The 27,172-nt window shown below is 38.1% G+C and overlaps 1 protein-coding gene across 2 annotated transcripts in view; it reads right to left on the bottom strand.

The window, feature by feature from the left end:
- si:dkeyp-14d3.1 (transmembrane protein 132C) overlaps window positions 1-27,172 on the bottom strand; it is a 160,844-nt gene that overhangs the window by 5,740 nt on the left and 127,932 nt on the right. For both annotated transcript variants that reach the window (XM_030144182.1, XM_030144184.1), the window contains exons 5-7: window positions 19,801-19,944; window positions 13,286-13,494; window positions 6,669-6,942 (exon numbers count right to left, since the gene is read on the bottom strand). In XM_030144182.1, the coding sequence (XP_030000042.1) occupies window positions 6,669-6,942; window positions 13,286-13,494; window positions 19,801-19,944 (627 nt within the window). The remainder of the gene's footprint in view (window positions 1-6,668; window positions 6,943-13,285; window positions 13,495-19,800; window positions 19,945-27,172) is intronic.

Below are 27,172 nucleotides of genomic sequence, written 5' to 3'. Positions count from 1 at the left end.
AAACAGAGGCAGCGAGTCTATGTTTATGATGAATGACATCTGGAATAAGTGTGGCTTTCTCTGTGTGCATATCCCTATAACTGTCTTCTCGTGCCTCGATCTGCTGGGTGCGTGTCACAGGTAGTCACAGCTGTCAGACCTTCGCACTTGTCATGATGTTTGGCTTGCTTGTTTTGCGAGAGCGTGGATGGGTTTTTACGAAGACACGCATGCACACAAACAGACAGATACAGGACAACCCTGATTCCAGGCAGCGCATCCTGCTCCAGAGGATGTCATTAGGAGGCTGATATTCATCCAGTTAGCCCGAGGAACTTGACAAACCTAATGGTTGAGTGGAGGGAACCACTCACTGTCACCTGGGCTCCGTGACGCTTCCCCACAGTACGAGCTGTGACACACAAGTAAGCACCTGTCTGCACTAGACAAAAGGATATACTACCCTCACACCCACAGTGGCATCTGTTTTGTTGTACCTGGAATAAACAATGTCCCCATGTTCCTCCAGTATATTACTCGCCTTTCATGAGTTAGCTCTTGCAAATGCTTGAGCAATATACTGTAGTAAAGTTAAAAATAGCCTATTTTGAGATATTGAAATAATATTTTAACTTAGATATTAAAGTTTTAGGATTAATTGTTTTATTATTTAGTAGTTATTGTTTTAACATAGGATTTTTTTGTTTAATCTGTTTTATTTCAGTAATGTTAACAGTGAGTTCTTTGTGACCAGGATTTATGTAGTACTCTGTTTAAGTTTAAATATTTTGTCAGTAGGTTAAGCTTGTTAAGATAGAAAACATCTGTCTGCACAAGAGTTAAGTATGTTCTGTTCTTCCTTTAGATACACGTCTAAACCAGTGGCGGCTGCTCGTCTTTCAGAGAGGGGAAGCTCATTGTCGGCTTACATAAAAAAAAAAACAAAAAAACAAAAAAACAAGTTATTTAAACATAAATTCGGCCCTCCGTTCCTTTTTAAGAAAATGGTCAGTGACCTTATCGTACCAAGTAAACAAGAAAACATTGAAATTATGTTAACTGAAACAAGGAAGTCCAATGAGTGTGTTTTATTTACAGTGCAAGAAATGAACAAGTAATTTCGTAGTGGTTTCTCTCTCCATTTCACAGCAGAATGCACAACGGTATTAAACTGAACTCTGTCAAGTGAAGGAGTAGATCTCAAAATAGCTGTCAATCAAACGGGATTCAGCCTTTCGACTGATCCTCCAATCAGCACGTGGAAGCCTGGCGTCCAGCCCAGCCGCGCTCCGCCCACAGTTCCATTCACCCCCAGAGACACCAGGCGTCCGGGGGCGGGACAACATCGTGGCATTTATCCAATTACCGTCCAGTTTTGAGGCAATGAAAAAAACAGTTCCACTCAGTCCCATTGAAGTGCATGGACGCTGGGCATCTACGGGCAAATGCACTGAGCAGAGATCGAATGAGAAAACAGCACAACGGGAATGGATGAGAAGTGAACAACATTGAGTCTGTTGATTTGTTATAAAGCTGATTCTGAATGAACTCATCTGTGAGATGAACGTGTTCTGACACATTTGTAGTCAATGAAATGTCAACACAACTGTACATATTTAACCATTTAATTTTCGTAATTTTAGGGGAAGCTGGGCTTCCCTTGCGGTCTATGAGAAATCGCCACTGGTCTAAACACACACATTCACACTCATAGTGTTGTCAAACATAGGTGATAAGAAGTAAACTTATTGTTGGGATAAGTTTACTTAGAGTTGAGGCCCCACATCTGCTTGACCTTTTTAGATAACGTTAAGTCAAAGACCAACCCATTTGTACGGGTGAACCCGCCCATAGGGAAATAAATGTACAATTCATCTAATGTTCGAGGCTAATTGTTTTTGAGTCCTCAGCGCTGAGTATCCATCTTATTTGTGTTTTGAATAAGTTTTGCCAACTTTGAGACCAAGCTGAATCCAGACTCATCCCTGGAGCTTCCAATAAAAGAACACGTTTACTAGACTTTTACTTATACTATATGTATTTGTATCAGTAAGACAAAACTAAATGCCTCCAGTGTATAAAACAACAAAATATCCAATCAGTTTGAGAGAAATCTGCAGAATATCTTTACAATACAAACACAGAAGCATAAATGAAGCTTGAGAGTTGTTTTTTTTTTTTGCAAGCGTACATGAGTAAATCACATGATGCTGGCGAGGAAGGAAGGAGGACAAATGGCTACACTCTAACTGAGACAAGAAGCAGCCCAGTTCATCAGAAATATGGCCTCAATTTAGGGAACACTGGCATGAGTGAGTAAACGCACCGAGAAATGTATGGAGTGATTTCACTGCCAAAAGCAGGAGGGCGCAATTTACATAGAAACCAACGTAAAAACTGAAACTGAAGAGGTAGAAAATAATGTTGTAGGGAGTAAAATTATTATTGTGGATGCATAAAACAAGCGAAAGGGTGTACACTTTTAAAATGCTCACTCACTTTTGAAAAATCACCTCTCACTTTCTGATTTTCACTCTCAATTCTGTTCTCTTTGCTCTCAGTTCCGTTTTCTGCTCACTCTCACTCAGTTTTATGTTCTCCTCGCTCTGCTTCCAATTTTACTGGGAATGATGTCACAGATTAAGACTCGACTAGGTGATGAAGGATTGCTACCTGGGACCTGGGTTTAACAGTGTGTTTTAGCTAAAATCTTCATTTGGAGGATGAGCACTGCCATGGCATCTGGAGAAAATGTAAGACTTTTCGTCCGTCACCTAGCAAATATTGATGCTTATGTACAATGAATGTGACACAAGGACCCCCTTTTCAACTGATTATTATTTAAACTGGCTTATGTTAGTATTCTAATGAGGCATTAAACGGTATGTGTCTAAATACTTAAAAGACTAGTGGTGTTAACTAGCTAACAATCAGCAGTCAAGTGACAAGTCATTGTACTGGCTTCTATTAAGTGTCATCTTATAAAATGTAAATGGATGTAGATATTCAAGAGTCTACTCTCCTGCCAGTGTAATGTGTTTGTGATTATTTACTCACATTACTGTAACTGAGCAGGTTTTTGTGTACTTGTACTTTTTAAAGTAATTTTAAAAATGTGTAATTTTACTTTTATTTAAGTATGTTTTTTTTTGTAATTATTGTAATAAACTACATTTTAAATCACATCTGTTACTGAGTAAAAAAAAATGTTGACCTGAATTAAAGAATAATTCATAAACCACATTTTTTACACACACTACACAAAAGTGAAAAAAATCAGCAACAAAATAGAGAAAGATGAGCAAAATCATTATACTGGCTTCTAAAAGTGTCTTCTTATAAAATATAGATGTGCAGTGGCCAGTATTTCCCTCATCGTGCCCTGGGACAAATGAAAACAAAGTCACTGTTGACATCTCGCTGATCTGCACCAAACCCTTATTTGCTGTGAAGACTTTTGAAAGACATTTAGTGGATTTGATTGAGCCCATTTGATATTTCTTTCAATTATTTATACACTATATTCGACATATATCCTCAGTGTCCAGTCAGGGTCAAAGTGCAATATATATTTATCTCTACCATTTCTTGGTTGGTTGACATGCTTGTTCTTATTCTGTATATATATTTACACTTTTTTCTTTAAAAACGCTTTGCACCATGCACCACAAGAGAGTTGTCTCTTTTAATTTTGTTGTACATATGCATAATGACAATAAAGGCATTCTATTCTATTCTATTCTATTCTATTCTATTCTATTCTATTCTATTCTGTTCTATTCTATTCTATTCTATTCTATTCTATTCTATTCTATTCTATTCTATTCTATTCTATTCAACTTTAAAAATGCACAATGAAATTCATGAATGTTTTACTTGTAATTCATGGACTATATTTCCAATCATAGCTATTATTCTTATTGCACATATTCTGGGAGACATAGGTACACACAAGATTTTGAACTGAGCAAAGGGTTTATTCAAATAGGCTGTACAAATTTGACAGTACCATTCATTCATACAAGGTTGCAGTCAAGTGTGGCATTTTTACTACAGACATTTTCCCCATTTTTACTTCAGGGTTTTTACAGGGAGGGTCACATGTGTACAAAGCCTACAACTTTTTTGGTTAACAGTTTAGCTCATCCCAGTATTTCACTCCCTTATCCAGTTTGTACACTTGAGTACAACTTTCATAAATTGGTCTGCGGTTGAGGAAAAAAGCACAATCAGTCAGGCAGAACAACAGTTTTTGTGTGTCTGAGAGGCTGTTTGGAGCTTCTGAGTACATCTCATGACAATTCTGGCAAATTTTTAAATATGTGGTTTTAAAGTTGCTTAGTTTAGTAACTGCAGAGGTGGAAAGAGCACAGAAATATGCTATTCAAGTAAAAGTACCACTACTATGATGAAATTTTAGTTGAGCACAAGTAAAAGTACTGGTTTAAATACGTACTCAAGGAAAAGTAAAAAGCATCATGTTTAAAACTTAAGTACTTTTTAAGAGGGTGAAGCGGTCACTTCAATTCAATTTGTTCATTATTTTTCTATTTGTTCTGTATTTTATTTTTTGTTTTTTTTTGTCTATTTTGTCCCTTATTTTGCAAATTTTTGTCTTGTTTTATTTCTTATTTTGTTCATCTTTGTCTATTTTGTTGCTTATTTTGGTTCCCTGTTAATTTTAGAATGGATTTTAAGATTTTATTGTTTGTTTTTAAAGCTTTGAATGGACTGGCCCCACAATACATCCCAGACCTCACCCAAATTTATACCCCAGTGTGCGCACTTAGGTCCGAGGACCAGCTCCAGCTCCAGCTCATGGTGCCTAAGACTTAAAACCAGGGGGGACAGGGCTTTCTCTGTGGTCGGCCCCAGACTCTGGAACACCCTGCCCCCCTACATCTGAACAGTCCCTACAGTGGAGTGTTTTAAGTCTTGTCTTAAGACCCTCTTTTATTCTCTGGCTTTTAACTCCATGTGAGTTGTGTGGTCCTCTGTGTCTTTTATTTATTTATTTACTTTTATTGATTTTATTACTTTTTAACTATTTGATTTGGTGTTATTTAGAGCATTGCTGTAGTTGTATGTACTTATTTATTGTTTTTTAGTATTTCTCTTAATTATTTTTATTGTTTGCATGATGTGCAGCACTTTGGAAACATTCTTGTTGTTTCAATGTGTTATATAAAATGGATTGGATTGGATATTTTGTTCACTTTTGTGTACAGTCTGTAAAATACAGGGTTTATAATTATTTTGTAATTATAATTTTGTAATTATTTTTTTCATTCAGGCCAAAATTTCTTTAAAACTCAGTAACAGATGTGATTTAAAATGTAGTTTAGTACAATAATTACAAAAAACATACTTAACTAACAGTACTACATCCACCTACATTTTATAAGATGACACTTTTAGAAGCCAGTACAATGACTTGTCACTTGACTGCTGATTTTTAGCTAGTTAACACTACCAGTCTTTTAAGTATTTAGACACATTCTACTTAATGCCTCACTAGAATACTAACGTAAGCCAATTTAAATAATAATCAGTTAAAATGGGGGTCCTTATGTCACATTCACTGTACATAAGCATCAATATTTGCTAGTTGACAGACTAAAAGCCTCACATTTTCTCCAGATGCCATGGCTCCACATAGTGCTCATCCTCCAAATGTAGATTTTAACTCAGACACACCGTTGAACCCAGGTCCCAGGTAGCAATCGTTGATCATCTAGTCAAGTCTTATGCTGCATTCCAGAGTGTTGGGAAGTAGAACATATCTCACTTGGAGTTAACTACATCCCACCTTAAAGTACTCCAGGTGATCTATGTTGAACATAAACAACAAACATGAAGATGGCAGATCTAAGCTCCTATTTGCTTTGTAACTGAAGAGGCATTTTGACTGTTGACAGTCCAGTGTTCTCATACACGCAAACAAGATGGAACAGAATGACGGATGAGCTAATTTCACATTGTGAAGTTTTTTTTACAGTGTGAACTTGCACACTGTGTGCCGACATTATTGTGCTGACGTCACGTTGTAGTTCGCGGTGACGTCGGGGTACTTCTATCTGGCCCCACTTTGCAACAAGGACCTCCAGCTTGAACAATGCATTTTACCAAGCTGAACATCAGAAACTTCCCATCTCCCAGCACTCTGGAATGCAGCATAAATCTGTGATGTCATTCCCAGTAAAATTGGAAGCAAGTGTAGCTCAGTGAAGAATCAAGAGCGAGGAGAACCTAAAACTGAGAGCGAGCAGTAAACAGAATCGAGGGCAAAAAGAACAGAAGTGAGTGTGGAAATCAGAGAGTGAGAGGTGATTTTGCAAAAGTGAAGGAGCATTTTAAAAGTGTACGCCCTTTTGTTTTTTTTACGTGTCCAAAATAATAATTTTACTCCCAACAATATTACTTTTACCTCTTCAGTTTCAGTTTTTGCACTTGTTTCTATGTAAGTTGCGCCCTCCTGCTTTTGATAGTGAAATCACTCCATAGAATGGCCCACAGACAGAGTAGAATTATTAACACCTGTTTAAGGTAGTGATCAGATATAGTGACACTGCTGCAGCACGCTACTTACAGGAGGAATTAACTCCTTGTGTAAAATCATATTACAAATAAATGTAAATGTCATGATAAAGTTGACTTATTTGACGATGCTGAGATGACACGTTGCCTACCTGGATAGTGGTCATCCCCATGTCCAGTCCCACCAGTATCCTCCTGTCAAGTAACTGTGCAATCTGTGGGTCCTCCACCTTCAGGAAGTCCCACACCAACTCAGTGATATCCACCTGCCAGTCACTGCCCAGCATGAAGCTTGTCTGCCCTCGAACATCAGCTGAATCAGCTACAAAATGGGTTAGGACTCTGACCATGGCGTGCTGGTACTGCAGGGTGCAGCTTCGACCTCGCCTGTCTTCATCGTCCTCGTCCTCACTGTCCCGCGTGGACCTGTCAGTGAAAGAAAGAACAGAAGCTGATATGCAAGATAGGAGGTAAAGTAGTCTTTCCGATGATGTATGAACTTGATTTAGACCAGGGGAGTCAAACTCATTTTAGTTCAGGGACCACATTAATCCCAGTATGATCTGAAGTGGGACCAGTAAAATAAAACAAAACATTTAGTAATAGGCAGAATATTGTTAAAATTACAAATACTTCTCTTGAGACATTTCATGTTGTTCATATTTATTCAGGTTATTCACCTTTTGTGTCAAAGGATAGTTTGTAAATTTCAGCATTTGTATGGAATTTTACTTTTTACACTAAAACAAAGACAAAAACTTGTAGTTGTCATTATTTAGAGGTTATTTTAATAATATCTAACTGGTCTGATCCACTTCAGATCATACTGATCTGAATATGGAATCTGACCTAAAATGATGTTAACACCATTGACTGTTACTAGTTATTGTTTTTGTTAATAATTTTTGTATTTCACAACTGCATCCCACAGGCTGGATTGGACCCTTTGGAGGGCTGGTTTTGGCCCACAGGCCATGTCTTTGACATCTCTGATTTAGACAAATCATTATGGAGTTATAGTACATTAAATGTATAGTACATCAGAACATACCCTCTATTATTGCTACTGCACTGTGTATGCTACTGTATATACCAAATACACACTATAGATGAGAAGAAAAAAGTCTCCAGTCCACATTGATGTGTGGTTTGTGGTATTTTCAAAGTAGCTTAAACTGATTTCACTCAAACATACACATAGCAGTGTAACTCAAACAAGGATATCTATTCAATAAAGGTCAAGAAATGATAGAATGTTGTTGATTAAATCCCTAAAAGAAGATCAATCTCTTGCACTGGTATCATTTTTCATTCTCAGTGTCTTTCCTTCGCTGTAGTGAAGCAGCCGGTCTGGAGCGTAAATGTGCATACACCTCCTTACTGCTTACTCAATAGCTTCCCTGATTGCTCCGTTGCTGGCAAATCTAATTTTATTACTTTAGGTAACAAATCAGCCAACAGAGGCTCTGCTCTTTCTCACCAGGAAAATTGCTTTGAGTGTGACAAACTAGATTTAAATGGTTATATTGCTGCAATATCATTAGATTTTGCTTATAAGCGACTTTTTTTTAATTTCCCAACAAACAATTTCATAAAAAAATAACAAATAAAGCACCGTGAGATGTTGAGAAAGCAATGTTTAAACGGTTGATCTGGGAGAATAAATGCTGTTACAGCTCTTCAGTCTTAAAATGGTGCACAGCTGGAACACTTGCAGAAAAGTGCTTTGTCAACAAATCTAGTAATCATACATGGTACGGTAGACTTACACCCTCCCTTCAGTGTAATCATCATCATTTATGCCTCTGTCTGCCTTACACACCTTCAGGTTGAGATCATGATAAAGGGTAAAAGAAAAGAAATAAATCACTACAACTTTTTTTTCCTAGCGATAATCCACTCCTCATGTCTCTTTTTGTGTGATTGTACATGCTGCCATGAGAATAAGAGAGTACAGTGAGAGTCCCAGGTGTAAAATCTCCACAGGCAGGACGGAAAGCCACCCATAGTTGGTTTTAGAAGGTCACCAAATTAAATCTTACAGCATTTAAAGTGTGAGAATATCACGATAAGAGACTGGAGTAGAGGTACATTTGATCATATAGTTCTGGAGAATAGCACTCCTGTTGTGTTAAATTTGTTTTAGTGAAAAACTACGACAATACTGGTTTACCTTATTCATAGTCCTGACAGATGACTGGTCACTGCAGTGCACTAATTACATCATCATCATCATCATCATCATCATCATCATGAAATCCTTCCACTTGAAGACCCTGGTGCTAAAAGTACTGAAGTCACATTTTTGGACAATTCAAGTTGAGCATATAAACATGTTGTATTTTTTTTAGCTAAGTCCACCCTATGAATATTTTTAACAGAAAACGTGCCTTAGTCTCTGTGCTCCACTATGGAAACCAAGGTTATTATCGTTAACGAAAACTAACAAAATGACAAAAATTAGAATTGAAAAAACATTTTCGTTAACTGAAATAAATAAAAACTATAATTAAAAGAAAAAAAGATAACTAACTGAAACTGTATTGTGTGCTTACAAAACTAACAAAAAAATATAAAAATTATGGATAAAATTCCCTTCGTTTTCATCTTTGTCAATGTTGGATTGCTATGAAATCGATTTATTTCACTTGAACAATTTTAGCTAGCGGTACCATACGACACTTCATGGTCCGTCACTTCTCGTCACATGTCGTTTAGAGTTGTCTTCTCGTCCCCACTCTACCTGGAAACATGGAGACTCAATTTGGGGGAAAGCAGCAGAGTCCTGTATGGGATTTATTTGAATTCAACAGCGAAGAAGAGAAAACTAATAAAAGAAACTAAAACTAATACTAAACTAAACTAAAACTGAGCATTTAGAAAAAACAAAAACTAATAAAAACTAGCAAACCTGCTCTAAAAACTAATTCAAACTAACTGAATTAGAGGGAAAAAAAAGTCAAAACTAAAAAAAACTAAACTATAATGAAAAATCCAAAATTCTTATAACCTTGGTGGAAACAAGAGGTTATCATATTCTGGTACACAAGAAGTACCTAAGTCCAAAACGTCAGTGATAAAAGTGTCTTAGTCTGAAAAGACCAATCGCCATCTGACTGGGTCATATGACTCACAAGGAAGAGTACAAGAGTAAAAGGATGGACTCAAACCCACGGCGCTGAAGGGAGTAAAGGTGTTTATTGAACAGAAAATAAATGTGATAAGGAGAACTTAAAACCTGAGGATATGAATCAGAGTCCATAACGCTGTGGCAGGAGTCCATGTGGATCTGTGGTGGGCTGTGGGAGATCTGTGGGGAAGCAGCAGCAGTGATCACAGCAGAATGTTCCAGCACCGACCTGGAGCAGAAGAGCCCCTTATAGGGGCCTCGGATTGAGATCTGCTCCAGGTGTGGTGTTGGAAGGAGTTTTCATGCCAGGAGTATTTAAGTACTAGCCAGGTGCAAAAGTACCTATGTCCGAAAACAAAAATGGTGCAATGTCACTATCGAAGAGGTTTTAAAATGATGAAAACCTGTCTGCATACACTTCAAACATCAATGATTACTAAGTGATGCATAAAAACAGCAAAACATTTAATTGGTGATTTTATGAATCAATAACATTTTTGGATTAGATTTTCTCAAACTAGACATCTTGTGACTTTAGTACTTTTAGCACCAGGGTCTTCCTTTACACTATGAAATATCTGTCATGTTCTTAAAGAAGTACAATGGAGTACCACACATAAAGGTGAGGTGTTAATGCAGTTTCAGATTCTGTAGATGTTCAAACAAAAGTGTGAAAATAAAATAGAGAAAAAAGAACTAACAGTAATTGCAGGAAACAGAGCAGCTGTTCAGGTACTTCCAATTAAAAACACACAATGACAAGGTTTGTGATCAACCATTAATTTCCTTTTAAATTTTAGTTTCCTGTCCCTCCATTCATTTACATATTAAAAGCAAAAAGATTCAATCTTTGAATCATTCTGGTGGCTGTAATTAAAGGTTCCTTGCTGATGCCAGAAACCATTTGGTTAAATTGTTTTACATCAGATTGCGAGTGTTTTTAGCATAAACAAATAAGTTCCTTGACATTCATGGTCAACGACTTGACAAATTGATTGCAATGATGTTCCAGAAATATGTACTGCCATACTGACTGAATCAGCATTTAAACAGTATATTTATAAGGACATTTATATGTACGGGTATTAGTCAGGTGTAATGGATTCAGGAGTAAACAAGCTGATAGTGAAGTCCAACCATTTTAGCTGCAGTATAAATCTGATATGCCACTGCTTATGCAGCCATCTTAAAATCTAATCTAAGGTTAATCTAATAAACAAATCACAGTCAGCACCGAGAACAAGCTGCCTCACAAAGCAATTTCTCTTTCCGCTTCATTCACTTTCAAGCCCAGTTCTGACTTCAGAGGAGATGTTGCATATTAATGTGTGTGTCATGCTTATTTTTGTTGTGCCCTGTGGATCGCGTGCTGTGTTTATTTTGGCGATTTCCTGCATTTTATTTTCTGCTACAATTACATGGCGAAGGTCATTTGGACAGAAATAAGCAGAGTAGCTTCTATATACAGAAGCAGCACTGACTGACAGGCAGACATTTCCCCTTCTTTTTCTGAAAGTTGTAGGGAATTTATATCCAACAACTTATTTATAGCAAAACATACATATACACATACATATACATATACATATACATATACATATACATATACATATACATAGGCAACCTAAATAATAAGTAGTATCAAACACAATAAAATAAGAGGAACACTAATATATGCAGTACATCTTGAAAGGAGTGTTAAAGGAGTGGTGCATGCTCAGTGCTACGCCTACACATAGGTTTGCTGTCTTGCGGAGGCTTATCTTGTCCCTTTTTTGACAAGGCTTAGGGAGGGAAGAGGTGAGGCATACAGCCACTGTCAGTCAAAAACTGTGTAAGAAGTGCCTCTGCAACTATCCATGTTTCTTTATTTTTCATTTCTTTCTCCCTCTCAGTGCGGCCATGGCTTTCCAGGCTGGCTGATAAAAGAAGGTCCCACAAGTTGTTATTGTAGTTCATTGGCTCAGTTCCGTATGGGCTTATGGACAGTGGACCAATGCCCATTCTGACCAACAGGCATAGTGCTACTTTGCAAGGTCAGGCCTGTTATCCCCTGATAAACAAAGACGGGCTAAAGACAGAGGGAAACAAAAGTCTCTGCTGCATGTCGGCAGTGGTGCTGGCATCAACGGTGACAACACGACTCGGCTGTCCCCCCTGATAAAGGCGTACCAGCACACAGCTGGGAGAGCAACATCATGGACAACCCATGGCATTAGTCGAATGCTGTACCTCTGTCACTCAAAACAGGAGGGGAACAGGGATAATTAGAGTAGCCATACTGGTGCGTGGGATGAGCAAGTCCAACCTCAGTGCTTTTCCAGAAGTAATTATAGCAGGTAGACTGATAGCTGCGCCATCAGTTGATAGATTTCAACTGTTGCAGAGTAGCCCTGCACAACAGTGTTGGCAAAGGTGTTGCTAGTGATGAGGCCCCTGGAGAAAGGTCTGACCTCCAGACATCTCTAATAATGCTCTGCCCTACTGACGACTAAGAAGTGCAATGGCAGGCCACCTTACGCCAGTGGTAATGACAAGCTGTATTGCACAGGTCAGCCATTTTGTTGTTGTTTGTTGCCAGGAACTGTCAGTACGAGAGGTGTTCAGTCAAATGTCTTATCATTATCTTATCTGAGGCTGCCATGATCGAAATCAAGCCCTCACCAAGAATACCCTTTTAACTTTTAAAATCAAGCCAGTTCTTTGAGAAGAAAATAGTCAGAGGTGACTGATGATTTTTAATGCTGTGTAATTATATGCAACAAACAGTGTAGGAGGAGAAGTGAAAAACATTTATTACCCACCCCCCGAAGGGAGGCAAGGGGTATTGTTTTTGGTTCGGTTTGTGTGTTTGTTTGTTAACACACTAGCAGCAAAACTATTGGTTGAATTCATACCAAACTGGGTTTGTAGATTGCCAGTGACCCAGAATAGATCTGATTACATTTTGGGAAAAGTAGGTCAAAGTTCAAATTTTTTATGATCTTTTTTTTCATTTGCTTACAATTATGGGCAAATTTTCAAATGTCTGTAGCAGCAAAACTATTTATTGCATTTCTACCAAACTGGGTTTTTAGATTGCCAGTGACCCAGAATAGATGTCAATACATTTTAGGAAAAGTAGGTCAAAGAAAACATTTTTCATGAATTTTTAAAAAAAAAAAATTTCCTCCCATTTACTTATAATGGACAAAATTTTGTTTCAATTTACTTAAAACTTGGCACATACTGTATAAAAAGGCAACTGATATGCTGAGATCAGCACATGCATAGACATGATGACATTAGCTGAATCGATGCCAAAACAAGCTACAATACGTGTGTGGGGGGGTGGGATTTGTTGTGCCTGGCACCACTTGTTCATATGCAAAAGCTGGCACTGCATGAAATTACCAATTCCAAGTGGTTTTAACTGGCAGGAGTGAATAGTTTTGTGGCTCGCTTCATTCTGTTGGTGTAACAGATAAAATAAAAATAGAAACTGAAATATAAAAAACACTTATTCAACAAAAAAAAAGTCCAGTCCAAAATAAAACAGAACCACAAATCTAATGACTAACAGAAGCTATTTGGAATGAAAGGACAGAACCTCCTGACACCCACATATCCCTGTAAGTGTCTGATGGTGCTGTACTGTACCTTTGACTGGTGGCTGTAATGGGCACCCTCCACCCTTTGATCTGGCTCAGCTCCGTGTCTGAGACCTCAATCTGGAGCGGAAGGCGCGGGATCCAAACGCTGAGCTCTAGCTGAGCACTCAGGTATCCGTAAGTGAAGTTCACCATCATCTTCACTTTGCCCTTCATCTCCTTGCCATTCACAAAAACGTAGTCACACCTGTCAGACACCTGCGGGGGAGGAGAGGGGAGGTTTAAGAGACAGCTGAACTAGATGACTCCACAGTGAATTACATAGTGCAATATACAGTCTACAGTCTACACACCAGGTCCTTCAAGTTGGTTATAAGGCTTTACTATCCTGAGCCCTCCATTGATACAGTATTCCTGTAACTACTTGAACAAGATGAAAGGTCCTTTATCTGTTCCCCACTCTGGAGAAGAGGGTGGGGGTCAGCAAGGACATCTTTGAACCTGAGGGGAAACAGGTCGTGGACTGATCTTCTATTATAGTTCTGCCTACAGCTTAATGAAGAACCAACAGAAGGAAACTAATTAGAGGAGAACAGTAGTCCCTTGATACAATGACCAAACTCTAAGCCATCTGTTACGTATATTACTTTACAAAAGGAAGACAAAGCCAATATTTTCCTTGTTGCTTTGACTGTCTCTGTCTTTGAAGCCCCCTTACATGTCTTTTTTTTTTTTTTTTCCACTAGCATTGATTAACGCCAAGATCCTCTCTTTAAAAGCCTCGGTGATGCAAGCAGCCCAAACACAACAGGAGTATACACATACAATCTCAAGAGGTATATTCAGCACACACTCACAGAGGTAATTAATCAGTATGTCTTAAACAGAGATAACATTTTTTTTCTATACATTTTGTCAGTCCTATTGATCCCATCATATAGCCGACAACCGTGGCTAGAACCAGATGGAATTAGATAGTCTGGGGAAATATCTTTTTCCCCTTTTTTTTTTTTCCTTCCAAGTTATTTCTCCAAAGCAAGATAAAACCATAAACAGTCATTCATCATGAGGCTGCAGCAGGACATCCTCTGTGACCAGGAAGAAAACTTTATGTTTGACAGCTTCTATAGCTATCAGGAAGCTTCTTCATCATCACAGAATGAAGCAAGTAGTTGAGGTTAAAACTAAATCATAAGTTATTATAAGTAGGTAGCATCAAATGGCCTTGATGGGGTTGCAATTGAGCTAAAATCTACTGATGTGATCCTGGGGTTATTTTCAATATATTATAATAATAATATGAATAATATTTAGTGACTTCTAGTGAAGAAGTTCCAGATTTCACTATTCTACTGCCACCTCACCGTGACCTTCAGAAACTGCTAAAAATGTCTCTCATTAGAGCCAGTGTTTGCTTTGTCTGTTCTGGGCTTTTTAGTTAAGGGGGTATTAACTCTGGCTCACATTTTAACACAGTAGCTGACTTAATTGCATCTTAATGTTGGCTGGTATTAAAGGAAAGAAGTACAAGTGGAAATCCAACAGGAGTTACTGTAGAAACAGCAGCACAGCACTGCAGACTCTGACAGGATACACACTCCTCCTTTACATAGAGTTCATTCTAAGGTAACAAAAACGGAAAGGTTTATATTTCCCTGTAATTATGCATTGATAAAAACATAATTATGAATAATATTCCATGTCTGTGATTAGATCATCCTATATCCATGTCCTATAAAATGGAATTTTAACGCTCAAAAACCTGAACAGCCACCGGTGACCCAAAGCATTTCATGTTTAATTGCTTTTGAACCATTAATTCTACAAATACATTTTAATTATTTGGGTAAAATGCAGTTTTTCAGCTGCATCAGCTATGACCCATTTGGACATTCAGAGGTTTTGTGGGTGAAAACACAGTCATTTTCCACAACACTGATTCAATACTAGGACACATGTTGTTTGATAAATAGCAGTAGTTGTAGACATTAGTTTTTATGATCAGTCAATAATATATGGTGCCAGAAAATAAATTTTTATTATAAAAGACTTTGAATTTACTCTGAACTTTAATGAACATTTCCATGGTCAGTAAATTAATACAGTAACACTTGCTTTTCTCTGAAAAAAATACAAAACGCAGAGGATAATCTTGAAATAAATGGTGACGAATCACTTAAGAAACACATTGAGAAAAATTTATTTGGAGGTCACAAAAATAGGTTTAGATTTTTCACGGTTTAGCAAGGCATTTTATTGATTTTTTTTAATGACACTCCATAATATAAAGAACTTACCACCAGAGGTTGCGCTAGGCATTTTTATAGATACTTTTTTAGGATCATAAAAATTCCATCATAATACATTATTATCCGTCACTTCAAATTAAATTTTTAATGATTATGAGACATATTTAGTAGTATTTAATTCGAAAACATCTCAATGATGTAGTTGCTGCTGATTGATAAACCAACGTGATATCATGACTCACATAAATATACACATCACTTTTAAATGGCGTGTTATCTGTACGCATTATAAGCTTTCTGTGTGTATGTTCATACCACGTCAACTGCCACGCACTGAGGGCTAGAGTTAGGGTTATGTGAACCACAGATCTTGGTGTAAACTGACACACCATCAAATAGCGTTAAAGAACACACGAAAGGTAGAAAATGTGTACGTATACCATGCCAAATCCTATAAGAACTAGCGTATTACTTGCTTGTCCTTCATCCTCCACCACATCAATCTCTCTTTTTTCACTGTTTTTATGAATGCCATTACATTCACTGGGCTTTTTAAAATAACTAAGGAACCTCAGCTTTCTTGACATTTTGCGCTAACAAAGTAGCATCTAATTTTGGCTAAAGTCAGCTAAACAATGAGACAAGACTTTACAATGACTGATTAATATGCACACTTGCCATCAGCTGGACAAGGGGTCTACTACAGGTGAACTAAGGGTAGGATACTGTTATGGACTGTTTGAGGCCTTGTTAAGAGACAGAGCAGCGATCCTGCGATCAGGTTCTGTTCACAGTGTTGTGTGAAACCTTTCTTTGGTAGATTACCCTCAGTATTTTAATCTGTCAAAATGATGGACGGCCTTCAGAATTTTCCTTCATCTTTAAAAAAATATCTGTCAATGACGGAATATTTTCAGTTAACGCGACCTCTACTCACCGCCACATACATAAAATCTGAGTAAGAACATTCAGTCAAAAAGACTGATTACGACGCTGCTATCAAAGAGTCAAGGATTTAAACAGGACACAAAATGAACCACTATCAGCCTCTATTTTTGTATAAACTATTCATTAAAATCTCAGATACCTGGCTTGGAAATGTACTTTGCAAGTTGTTAAATTAGACCAAAAAACTCTTCAAATCCAACAGCAGGGTACCAATAAAAGTGGACTCTATGCACTGGCCTACACCGCAGAGATCTCTAGAAAGCTGAAAGCATGCTGCAGGGCATCCTTCAAGGCTACTGCCAACTATCAGAGAACTTATGTAAGTAAGCACTGTGCAAAGCCTGTGTTCTCCAGCGGATGTATGCGGGATCAGTGGATATTTGCTCCATGTTATTAAAGTCAGGAAAGATTATACAACATATAGTAGAATAAATTGCTAACACTCTACTCTCTACAGTGAAACATAACACAGACTGACAGAGATGCTTAATGAAGCTTTTGAGCGTTTCTGCCCAGGCGGCCTAACTTCCCCTGCTACAGTCAGTCATGGAGCAGATTGGGCTCTGTCAGGGCTCCCGTCGTGAGAGTGTGTTTGAACTGATAAAGATGTCAGAAGAGTCCCTGCTACTTATCAGCCCTCATTGTTCAAGTCTTTGCCTCTCACTATACTCAGTCTGCTGAGACTGAAGTGCCTTTGACAGTCCTTTGGTCTCTGACTTTTCCTGCAAGTTGAGGCTTTACAACCTGTCTGCACCGGCATTAACTTGAGGTGTGATAACACTTGACTGCACTTGATGAGGGGATATTGGCCGTATCCTGTATGGATGATCGATAAAAATGGATACTGCTGACAGTGATGTTTTATCTTATCAGACTTATTTCCCTTGACATTCACATAGAGCATTATACAGGTAGTTTACCCTTATTTCGTTCCGTTTGAGAGGAAAGTGGAAATGAGCAGGGGATTTATTAACATACAGTTCTGCTACAGTGTGCCTTGTGACAGGGAAATTAACAGCCTGCCTGGCATTTCTTCGATCTATTCCTCAGCAATGTAGGCAGAAACAATTATTGAAAACATGGCAGCTGACATCCAGTCTTCTGAGCACATTACACTGATGGCTTACACTTTTCTGCTATGGTGTATTACTGGCCAATGCAATGCCAAATCATATTTTAACATGTAGAGACACCACCCACTTAATCAACAGCCTCTTTAACTCCTCAGCCCCCCCCCCCCCCCCCCCCCCCCCCCCCACACACACACACACACACACACAGGTTATGTGTTGTGGTGGGACCATCTCTGTAAATTACATACTCTCTGTCATTCCGATTCACAAAGTATCATAAATGTCCAGGAGGATCCACTGCCACATTAATCAGACGCATTAGGCAGCTAACGGGAGAATACTTACAGAGAACATTAAGGCTGTCTCTGGATCTAGCCCAGGAAATTAACAACTCACCAGACAGATACAATCCATGGCAGATATGAGCGATGGGAGTAGCGAGCATGGAGGTGGGGTGAGCCGTCTCTGGTTTGTATACAGATTTGGCTCGACAGAAGAAATTAAACTGCTCTTACCACTCACATCAATGTAAGATGAAGGTCTGTGGTATTCTAATAGCCACGCTCAATTTTAGCTGCGCTTAAAGGAGACCTATCATAGCATTATCTCGTTCATGGATATTTTCTGTAGAAATTCAGATACAAGCTGTGTAATGGGATGGAAGAAAGCCCAAATATTTTAATGACAATCATGCATTTGCCCTAAACTTAACTGTCAAAACTATGAATTTACAAAGCACAACATGTGCATACCAAATCATGAAGGCAGATCTTCATTTCTGCCTACACATGTCAGGCAACATTTCTTTAAGCTAAAACAAATCTCCACAGGGGTTTAGAGAAAAACACAGAGTACTTTTTTCCAAGCCACTGTAAGGCAATAAACGTCCATGGATATTCATTATTTATATTTAATGCCACTCTGGGTTTACTTACTACTAATTCTCCAGGTTCAAATTAACTAAATTAGTATGTTTACTTATATGGTTGCAGGCAAAGATAAGAAAACACAAGTGATTAATTTTTTAAGTAGGATGAATACTTTGACCCAGAGATCCCACATTCATTATTATTATTATTATTTTTTTATTATTATTATTTTAAATACACTTCGCTGGAACTCTACACAAACCTGGCTGAACTTCAGTCATGATTACTACGTTAATGGGATAAAATATCCTGTTTATCTTACATTGCATCAGATTAAAATTTGCTTCTGAGTATTATTCTTTTAATTTGACAAGTTCAAGCAGAAAAAACATCATCGGACAGAACATTGGCACCGCATGGGGCTTCTTCTAGATACTGTGCAACATTTCACCACATCAATACTTTTTTCTTTCTTTTTCTGCTGTAGATAATTATAAGTCATCGGGATTCTTCTGGAGGCTGACTTCTTGTGCAGAGCAAATCCACTGATGCTAGGGAACAACTTTCTCACACTGTATGGAACTTTTTTCCCTCTGTAGTGCCTGGTGCCCCAGGTTTGAAAAGTGCTCTAAAAATAAAAGAAACTCAAGCAACCTGCCAGCAGTCACTGCATATCAAACACACACTTTCATATTTTTTCTGGTATTTGTTTGTTTATTCTTTCTGAAGAATTTATATAGATGAGCTAAACATAGAAAGTCTTCCATCTGTCATATTTTTCATATTTATAGATTTCACATTTGATTCAATAGAAACCTTCACAATGACGGTGTCAGTTATTGAATGCAAATATTTAGCGTTAATTCTTTTTTGCTGTCATGTTTCTATTCAGTTATTGGATTTGAGTACAGACTTGGAAAATGTCAATAGTCATTTACATAAACTGGTCACAATTTTTTTTTTTTTTTTTGTTATTGCCTCTGCCATCCTTTTGTATAAATGTATTTATATATTTCTGCTAAAAATGTAAGCATGCTTCTTGAGGATAAAATGTTAATAAGAACAACTGTGGCTACATAATTTAGCTGAGTTGAGGCTACTTCCTTTGTACCTGTAGGCAGAGCTGGCTTGCAGCTAAGACTAGGTTTCCATCTTGATTTTAATTTCTAAATATCAACACAGACAGTAGGTAAACAAGGTAAAAGAAAAAAATCCAACACACATCCCTAAAATAAGGTCAATATGTCAAATACTAATAAAATGCTCTTTGCTTCTCTTTGATGTTACACAATGCTTTAGTATAAAAACATATATTGGAAGTCTTCACCTATTAAAACCTTAGCAAAACCTATTTAAAGTCAGTCAAAAGGTAGATATGTTAGCAACGGGAAAGAGACGCAGAAGTTAATTTCCTTTTTGACTGACCTTGACCACGTCTTCGTCTGTGGAGCCACATTTTACAGCCTCTGAGACGTCGGTAACAGAGGCATCTATTCCGATGGTCACCACCTTTACCGGCACAGCCACTGTCTTCCCAGTCAGAACAGCCGTGTTCAGAATCTCTGAGACCTAGAGGAAGGGGGAAACAGGGAGAGATCAGAACTGGTTAAAGGCCTGGAAGGTCCATAATCCAGCCAATAACAGGCCATATACTGTAGCTCAGAATGAACAAAAACCACAGTTAAACTAGACTCACTAGTGGGTGGACAGCGATCACATCTATGACGCCTTTGTGTTATTTCTAATGTCCATACTAAGCCATAAAGACCCAAATATTCACTGTCAACCAAAATCATCTACTGAGCTAAAATGTTTAATGACTTGTGAACCACTAAACTTTTCAATACATTGAAATAATTCAGGTAAAATGCAGTTTGTCATCTTTCGTGGTCATCAGATATGACCCATTTGGATGTTCAGAGGCTCCATAGAGAACATGGAAACACCGTCATCCTCTACCACATTGATTCGCCAGTAAAACCCATGGAGTTGGATCAATGACAGTGGATGGACACACTTAGTTTATTATGTTCAGTTATTGATATCCTTGTTAAAAAAATCAATTCCTACGGTTTTGATGTAATAACTCTCAACTTTAATCTGAGTTGTAATGAACTTCTGCATAATCAGTGAATTAATTACAGGAAAATACCTTATAGTCACTGAAAAAATGGAAAATACTAAGGATAATATTATAGTACATAATGATAAATATATATAAATAATGATAAATCACTTCAGAAAGAATAAATAGAGAGAAAAGTCATTTCCGAACTGCCGCAGAACAAACACTGGGTCTTTGTGGGCTAATGTCATTACCCCACATGTCATTTGGTGGACTGAATTTCTTGGATTTTTATGCAACATTCTTGTATTGTTATCTGAAGATGTCCTTACGTCTTGAGGATGATGGATTTGTAAAAGTGTGTCAAACTGTAAAACTGTGTAAATGACCCACATAAACATGATGAATACCACCAGATGTCAAACAGAATGTGTGCAAATTACAACGTGAATAAAGTTTTTAGACTCGAAGTAATAAAATCCTTAGTGACAAACTAATTACATATGATTCCCACAAGTCTGGACCGATTGTGACTTAATTTAATTATAATAATTATTGAAAATGGTGCATATGTGTCTCCCAAATTGCTTGTATATGGTACTGAAGAGCAAATTTGTTCGGATTAGTGTTTCTTAAGGTCCCCACAGAGTCGGGCGTACTTGATGTCTTTGCATACTCAAGGCAAACTCAATGTGGACCCAAAGCAGATGACTGCCCGACATGTCCGCGCAAAGCTAAATTTTTCTAATCGTGTATGTGGACTTGGTGTCACACAATAGACTGCTCAACAGGACACCTTCACATCAACCTGTTTAAATGCGACACCAAGCTAATATGACTTGATTGGTACAATCGACTATGAAACATCAACGTCCACGGACAGTGCACGCAGAGTACGTACTGCTCAGGGCCGACACTGTGGGAGCCTTTACATGAAACAAATAGTTTCTTTTTAGTGTGTGTGCTTGCGTCTTTGACATCAACATATAATTGTTATTTGATGGTTATCATTACTGTGACAGTCATCATTAATATGAATTCAAAGCTTTGCTTTTACTGCTACACTATTCAGCTACATTTCTCACGAACACGATTAGCATAACATTATGGATGAATAATCATCAAAATACAGGTTGCTGGATAATGTTTGACTAATTATTGATATGGGATAAATGAAATGCTTTAGGGAAATTATTCATGGTCTAATATGGACTATTTGAGCGTAAATGTTTCTGTTGCCTCAGTTAATCCAGCTTGATTCGCAGGACTCAGAGTGATTCAAAGGATCTCTCCTCACAGTCTCTGTGGTGGTGATTATCATGTTCTCGTGTATGTATAATTGCCTAATAGAGTACTGCCAGGAGACATCTTAAACTATGCCTTGTTAGAAATGTATATGGCTTCTACCTTTTGTCTTCAGCCACCTTAATTGTAAAACCCACAGCTCCAGGAAATGTAAGGGCTTAGTCATTTCTTCGAGTCAAACGAAAAACTGAAAAAAGGGAAACCATGGATTAACAGTCGAAAAACATAATGAAAACCTGAATTTAGGGATAGTTCCCTCATTGCATTATGTGAAATACAAAACAATTAATTTCACGTAGCATCAATTTTAACAACTGTTTCTTCTTAAATCCAGGGGTGGATCTGCAGGGGGGCAAGGGGGGCAACTGCCCCCCATTGTAGAGACTTGCCCCCCCAGCTGATTTCCTAAATTTATGTTCTAAACATAATGTGCACGCACTTGAAAATCTTTGCCCCTCAGTCCATGCCAAAGTTTTTGCACATACAGAAGGATGGAAGGACGGACAATGTGCTGGATGCCCCCCCCCCCCCCCCCACACACACACAGATCTCAATCCAGACCTCAGTACTTAATTCAACAAGCAACACAACAGACCTGTATAGGGCTGAGTACCACGACCAGTTTCTTTAACAATTCCATTTCAATTCATAAGGTTCTGAATCGATTAATCACAGTTCAATTGATCCAATATCAATTCAATTCAGTATTAATTGATTAATTCAGATTCATTTAATGATACCAAGTACAATTTTGAGTTGTAACCTGATTATTTGACTACCGCAGCCATGCAACACATCAATACTGGTATCAATATTGACATTAGAAAATAAATAAATATGACATTTCAGCAGTAAACAGCTGAATCTGCTTTAAATAATGAACAGGACAGAAACCTTGCCTTGTTTCTACAGTGGCTCAGAACGGACTTCTTCGTCATCTTTATTCTGTTTCATGGCTGGTTTTGGCCCCCCTGAACATAATCATGTCAGGCCCTTGCTACAAGAAGTCACTGGAAACAATCTGTTGGAGCTGACGGGAGGGGGTGTGATTGTCGGGGGGGTAGTGATCCGTGCTTGTTACTTTACTATTCCTCTAACTCCACAGTAACTGATGGTATCACCTATGGCTGAGTGTGGATGCCGGTTGATATTCCTAGAATGACTGGCTTCCTTGAGAGCCCCCGCCAACCAGACAGTTCGAGCAGCCAGTTCCTCCGCACTGTGGGTTCGAGTTTGAGGCTGGGAGGACCTCCCACAGAGGGGTTTTCCCCACCCTTCCTCCGTGTCCCTCCCACACCAGAACTGTCGCCAGCGAGACCGAGACGCCCCGTCTCCTCCAGGGGCTCACGAGACACGCCTCCACGTTGGTGCTGTCTGAGTCAAGTACTCCCAGTCCTGCTCTGACAAATCGATCTCATCCAGTATTACTCAGTTACGCAAAATTAAAATGAAATTGATCTAAACTCAATTTTTTTACCCAGCCCTAGACTTGTATGTGGAGGATGTTTCGACAAAGCTGTGAGACAGTGAAAGTGAGCTCCCATCACCTTATCATTGTTGTTGAATATCTGCTGCCCCCCACGGCTGAGAACCACTGGTGCATGCTGAAGTTTTTGCACATACTGGACGGACAGACAGACAGACAGACGACCAACTGATGACAATACCCTGTGGCCAGTGTGGCTGAGGGTAAAAACTATACTAAACAAAAAAACAAAAGACAACTCAGCAGTGTGCCCAAAAGCCTCTCAAAGTACTGAAATAAAAGATGAATTCACAAAAAAATTATAATTTTCAAAAATAATCTTGGGTCCCTTAAATACATGGCTCTGGCCCTGCATCAAATGTGTGGCGCTTATGTAACAACCGGACCTCCTGCGTGACACACACACACACACGTGATATGTGTTTGGAAACAGTCTGTAACCCGGCAGAGCGGAGCGACTGAGCCACCCATCTTTCACCTGGTGAAGTCAGTTTCCCTAACACACAAAAGTTAAAGTTAAATATGCAATGAAGGGAATATATGCTAAAGGTTCAGTACATTCATTCAGAGGGTCACTGTTTCAGGGACTTAAATTTCAGTCACATTGTGTTCAATATTGCAACAATAAGTCTGTACAGTTAAACCAGATGACATCCTTACTGCCAAACTGGGAAATAACAAATACAGAGAGAAAAATACCAGGATTTTAACCTTGAAATTTTCATATCTTGACACTTGCAGCCACAATGAAAAGAAAAAGTAAAAGTAGCATAATTACTAGTTATTTTGGGGAAAAAAATTGAGGAATGAGGAAGAGAAGGAGAGAAATGAAGGTGAAAGAATGTTTGAGAAACTAGGGAGGGTCAGAGTTTAAGAGGACCAGTGAGAGAGGAACAGACCAGGAAGGAAGAGAAGAAGAGGAAAAAGATGATGTCAGTTTGAGAGCTGAAAATGAGGAAGTGTTGGTTTGTGACAGAGGGACCGAAGCAGATGCTGAGGAGGCAGATGGACCGAGTGATGGAAGGGAGTCAGAGGATGCACCCTTATTTCATCTGGACCCCACGGTATGTTTTTGTTTTCCATTTGCATTCCAGTGCAGTGACATAACATGTCACTCAATAAAATAACATGTTTTCACTAAAAGCCTTTGTTATCAGGTCACATATGTAAGCTTTACATGCACAAACAACACAAATCATATTCAAAGCCAAAAATAATCTACTACCAGGAAACATACAGAAATTATTCACTGAAAGGGAAGGGAGTTATAATGTAAGGGGTAGCTTTAATTTCAAAATTCAGATGGTGCGCACTACTAGGAAAAGTTTTAGCATATCTGTGTGTGGTGTTAAAGTATGGAATAGATTGAGGGAGGAGCACAAGGATGTTCAAATATAAGACAATTCAAAAACACTTATAAGAACATGTTTTTCACAAGATATAGGGAAGAGGGTATTAATTGTCACCATATGGTTCACTGTTGTTTATGTATATATTTCATTCCTTGAGTTAGTATTATTTCTTTATTTATTAGCTAGCACAACTAAGAAAGGCATTGGTGAAAGATTATATGTGTATTTGTATGTGTGTATATGTATAAACGTATATATGTGTATATGGATGAATGAGTGTGTGTGTATGTGTTGTTGTGTGTTGAATAGATATATAACTATAGAAGAGTAATGTAAAAGGAAGGGGGACCTCAATTATTAATAGTATGTAGGGAGAGGGGGTGGGATTAATAAATTATACTCTTCTTCCCACCCATTTTGGGCATGTAAATGGAATTAGTTGTGCTTTTCTTCTGACTAAGATTGTTAGATTCTTGATATTTGTATTATTATGTATGTTTTGCAAGTCATATATGTTAAATTTCATTGCATGTTCGGATAAATCACTAAATCACTATATTATTTATCAGTAATTATAGATCAAACTAAAGATGAAGCAATTCTTATCTATGCATAACAGTTCAATTTATACATATGGGATTCCACATACCCACTGAGGATGTTCCCATGCCACCCTGCCAAGACCTCCTGCCACCCCCATGGAAAATTTTCTAGATCCGCCACTGCTTAAAATCACAGACAACCTCTAACACCCTCATCAGCTAATTCCATACTGTATCTGGTTAACTGTTTTGTGATAAAGGCTTAAGAGATCAGAGATTATGCGACCTGGTTGCATAATAGTGTCCTCACATAGACAGCAGTGCACAGTGTCTGTCCTTCTGGGCTTTGTCTTGTGTTTAATCAAACATAGGCTTGACTTCCTCACAGTCTTCGATGATAGATGATCTTAATTTGTGTATGTGACCTTTTTCAGCAGGTTCATACAGATTATGTCTAAAAAAATTATACTCAGCGAACATTTCCCTTAAATGGTCCATTTTAAATGTAATGTTGCATTAACCGATGAGTTTGTTGTATTAATGTGGGTAGCACAGGTTTGTATTCTACAGAGTTAAGTCCATGTTAACTTTCAGAATTCATGCAATGAGTTTATTTATTGCTGTGGAAGAAATAATGATGAAGAATTAAATCCTCCAGCTGCAGATCTACTTTCTGAACTTTGCTCTGTAGTGAGTCTGAATTACACAGATGATTTAGAGCTATGTTAGAGGGTAGAAATGCTTTTGATTCATTATAAAAGTCCAGCAGGAGTAATTACCCACAGTCTAAGGTAATTAATGGAAACACAGCTGTCACAGATGTAAGTACAGGACTATGTGGACAAGGGCTGATTTCATTTAGATATTGTCAGTTCTAGTTAGAAATAGCAACAAAAAGCCATCATGCCCCACCTAAGCCTCCTGAAACCACAGAAAACTGGAGGAAAACCTGTTATAGTTTGGTTGTAACTCACTCACAAGACTGAGTTAAGGTGGTGGTGAGGTGAGAAATACGAGGTGATGATCATGTGACCACATCATTCAGCTCTGCTTGAACCAGTGGGTACACCTTTCAGTAAAACAACCAGTTATAAAGAGCTTATGAGGTGTTTTGAACAGCCTTTTTTATAGAAATTAATATGAAGTTGCCAGGTTTAAAAATATATCCTATTGTAACTATAAATATTTGTATCATCCACATTCCTAATGTCATTACGTTTATAGCTAGCCGCATTGATTTTTCATACCTGAAGCCCCAAATTAAATCTTATCGGTGGCTTATAAATGATTACTAATTCTAAATAAAGTTATTATTAATTGCATACAATCTCACCAAAGCTTTGGCATAAAGTAGTACCATTCTATGCACATTTGTACTACAGAGATGTTACATTTTTATGGTACACAGGTATCCTGATCTTGGGGTTGACTAAATATAAGGTACTTTATTCTTAGTTTGAGGGGCAAGCATGGTATATTCAGTTTTCAGTATTCAGTTTTCAGACAGTCCTGTGGTGAATATATGTGCAGCTATAGTGATATCTTATACTTACTGACATTTAGCTTTAATTAGGCTCTAGGAGAGCACTGGCTCACCCTGTTGTAGATACTCTCAGTGAGTGAAGTCTGCAGTCCTAGACAGCCCTTTAAGTCCAGTGGGCATAGCTTTATTACTCTGAACAGAAGTCTTAACCTTTCATTACACATACACACACTCAGCAGTATTGTCACAGCAGATATTGGGGGCCAATTAAGATAAGTTTGAGGTAACTTTGCTCTCTAATGTCACTTGTGCACATTGGATTGTGTCCTTCCACCTATTCAGCCCGTTGTAATTGCACTTCAGTTACAAAGATTACTGTGGAACGCTGCATGCCACAGTAATAGCTGCCATTTCTGTCAAAGACAGTTTGTTCTTCAATAATGTACAGTGAACATAGCCCTCTAGCTTTTAGGGAACTGAAATGACTTTAGCTAATTGTGCAGCATGACAAAAGTCAATGTAAGCTGTTTTCATTCTCCTATTGGAAAGTTCTTACACAAAAGG

The sequence above is a fragment of the Sphaeramia orbicularis genome, chromosome 9 (assembly GCF_902148855.1).
Source record: "Sphaeramia orbicularis chromosome 9, fSphaOr1.1, whole genome shotgun sequence".
In the NCBI taxonomy this organism is placed as follows: Eukaryota; Metazoa; Chordata; class Actinopteri; order Kurtiformes; family Apogonidae; genus Sphaeramia; species Sphaeramia orbicularis.
This window is presented reverse-complemented; position numbering and strand designations above follow the sequence as displayed.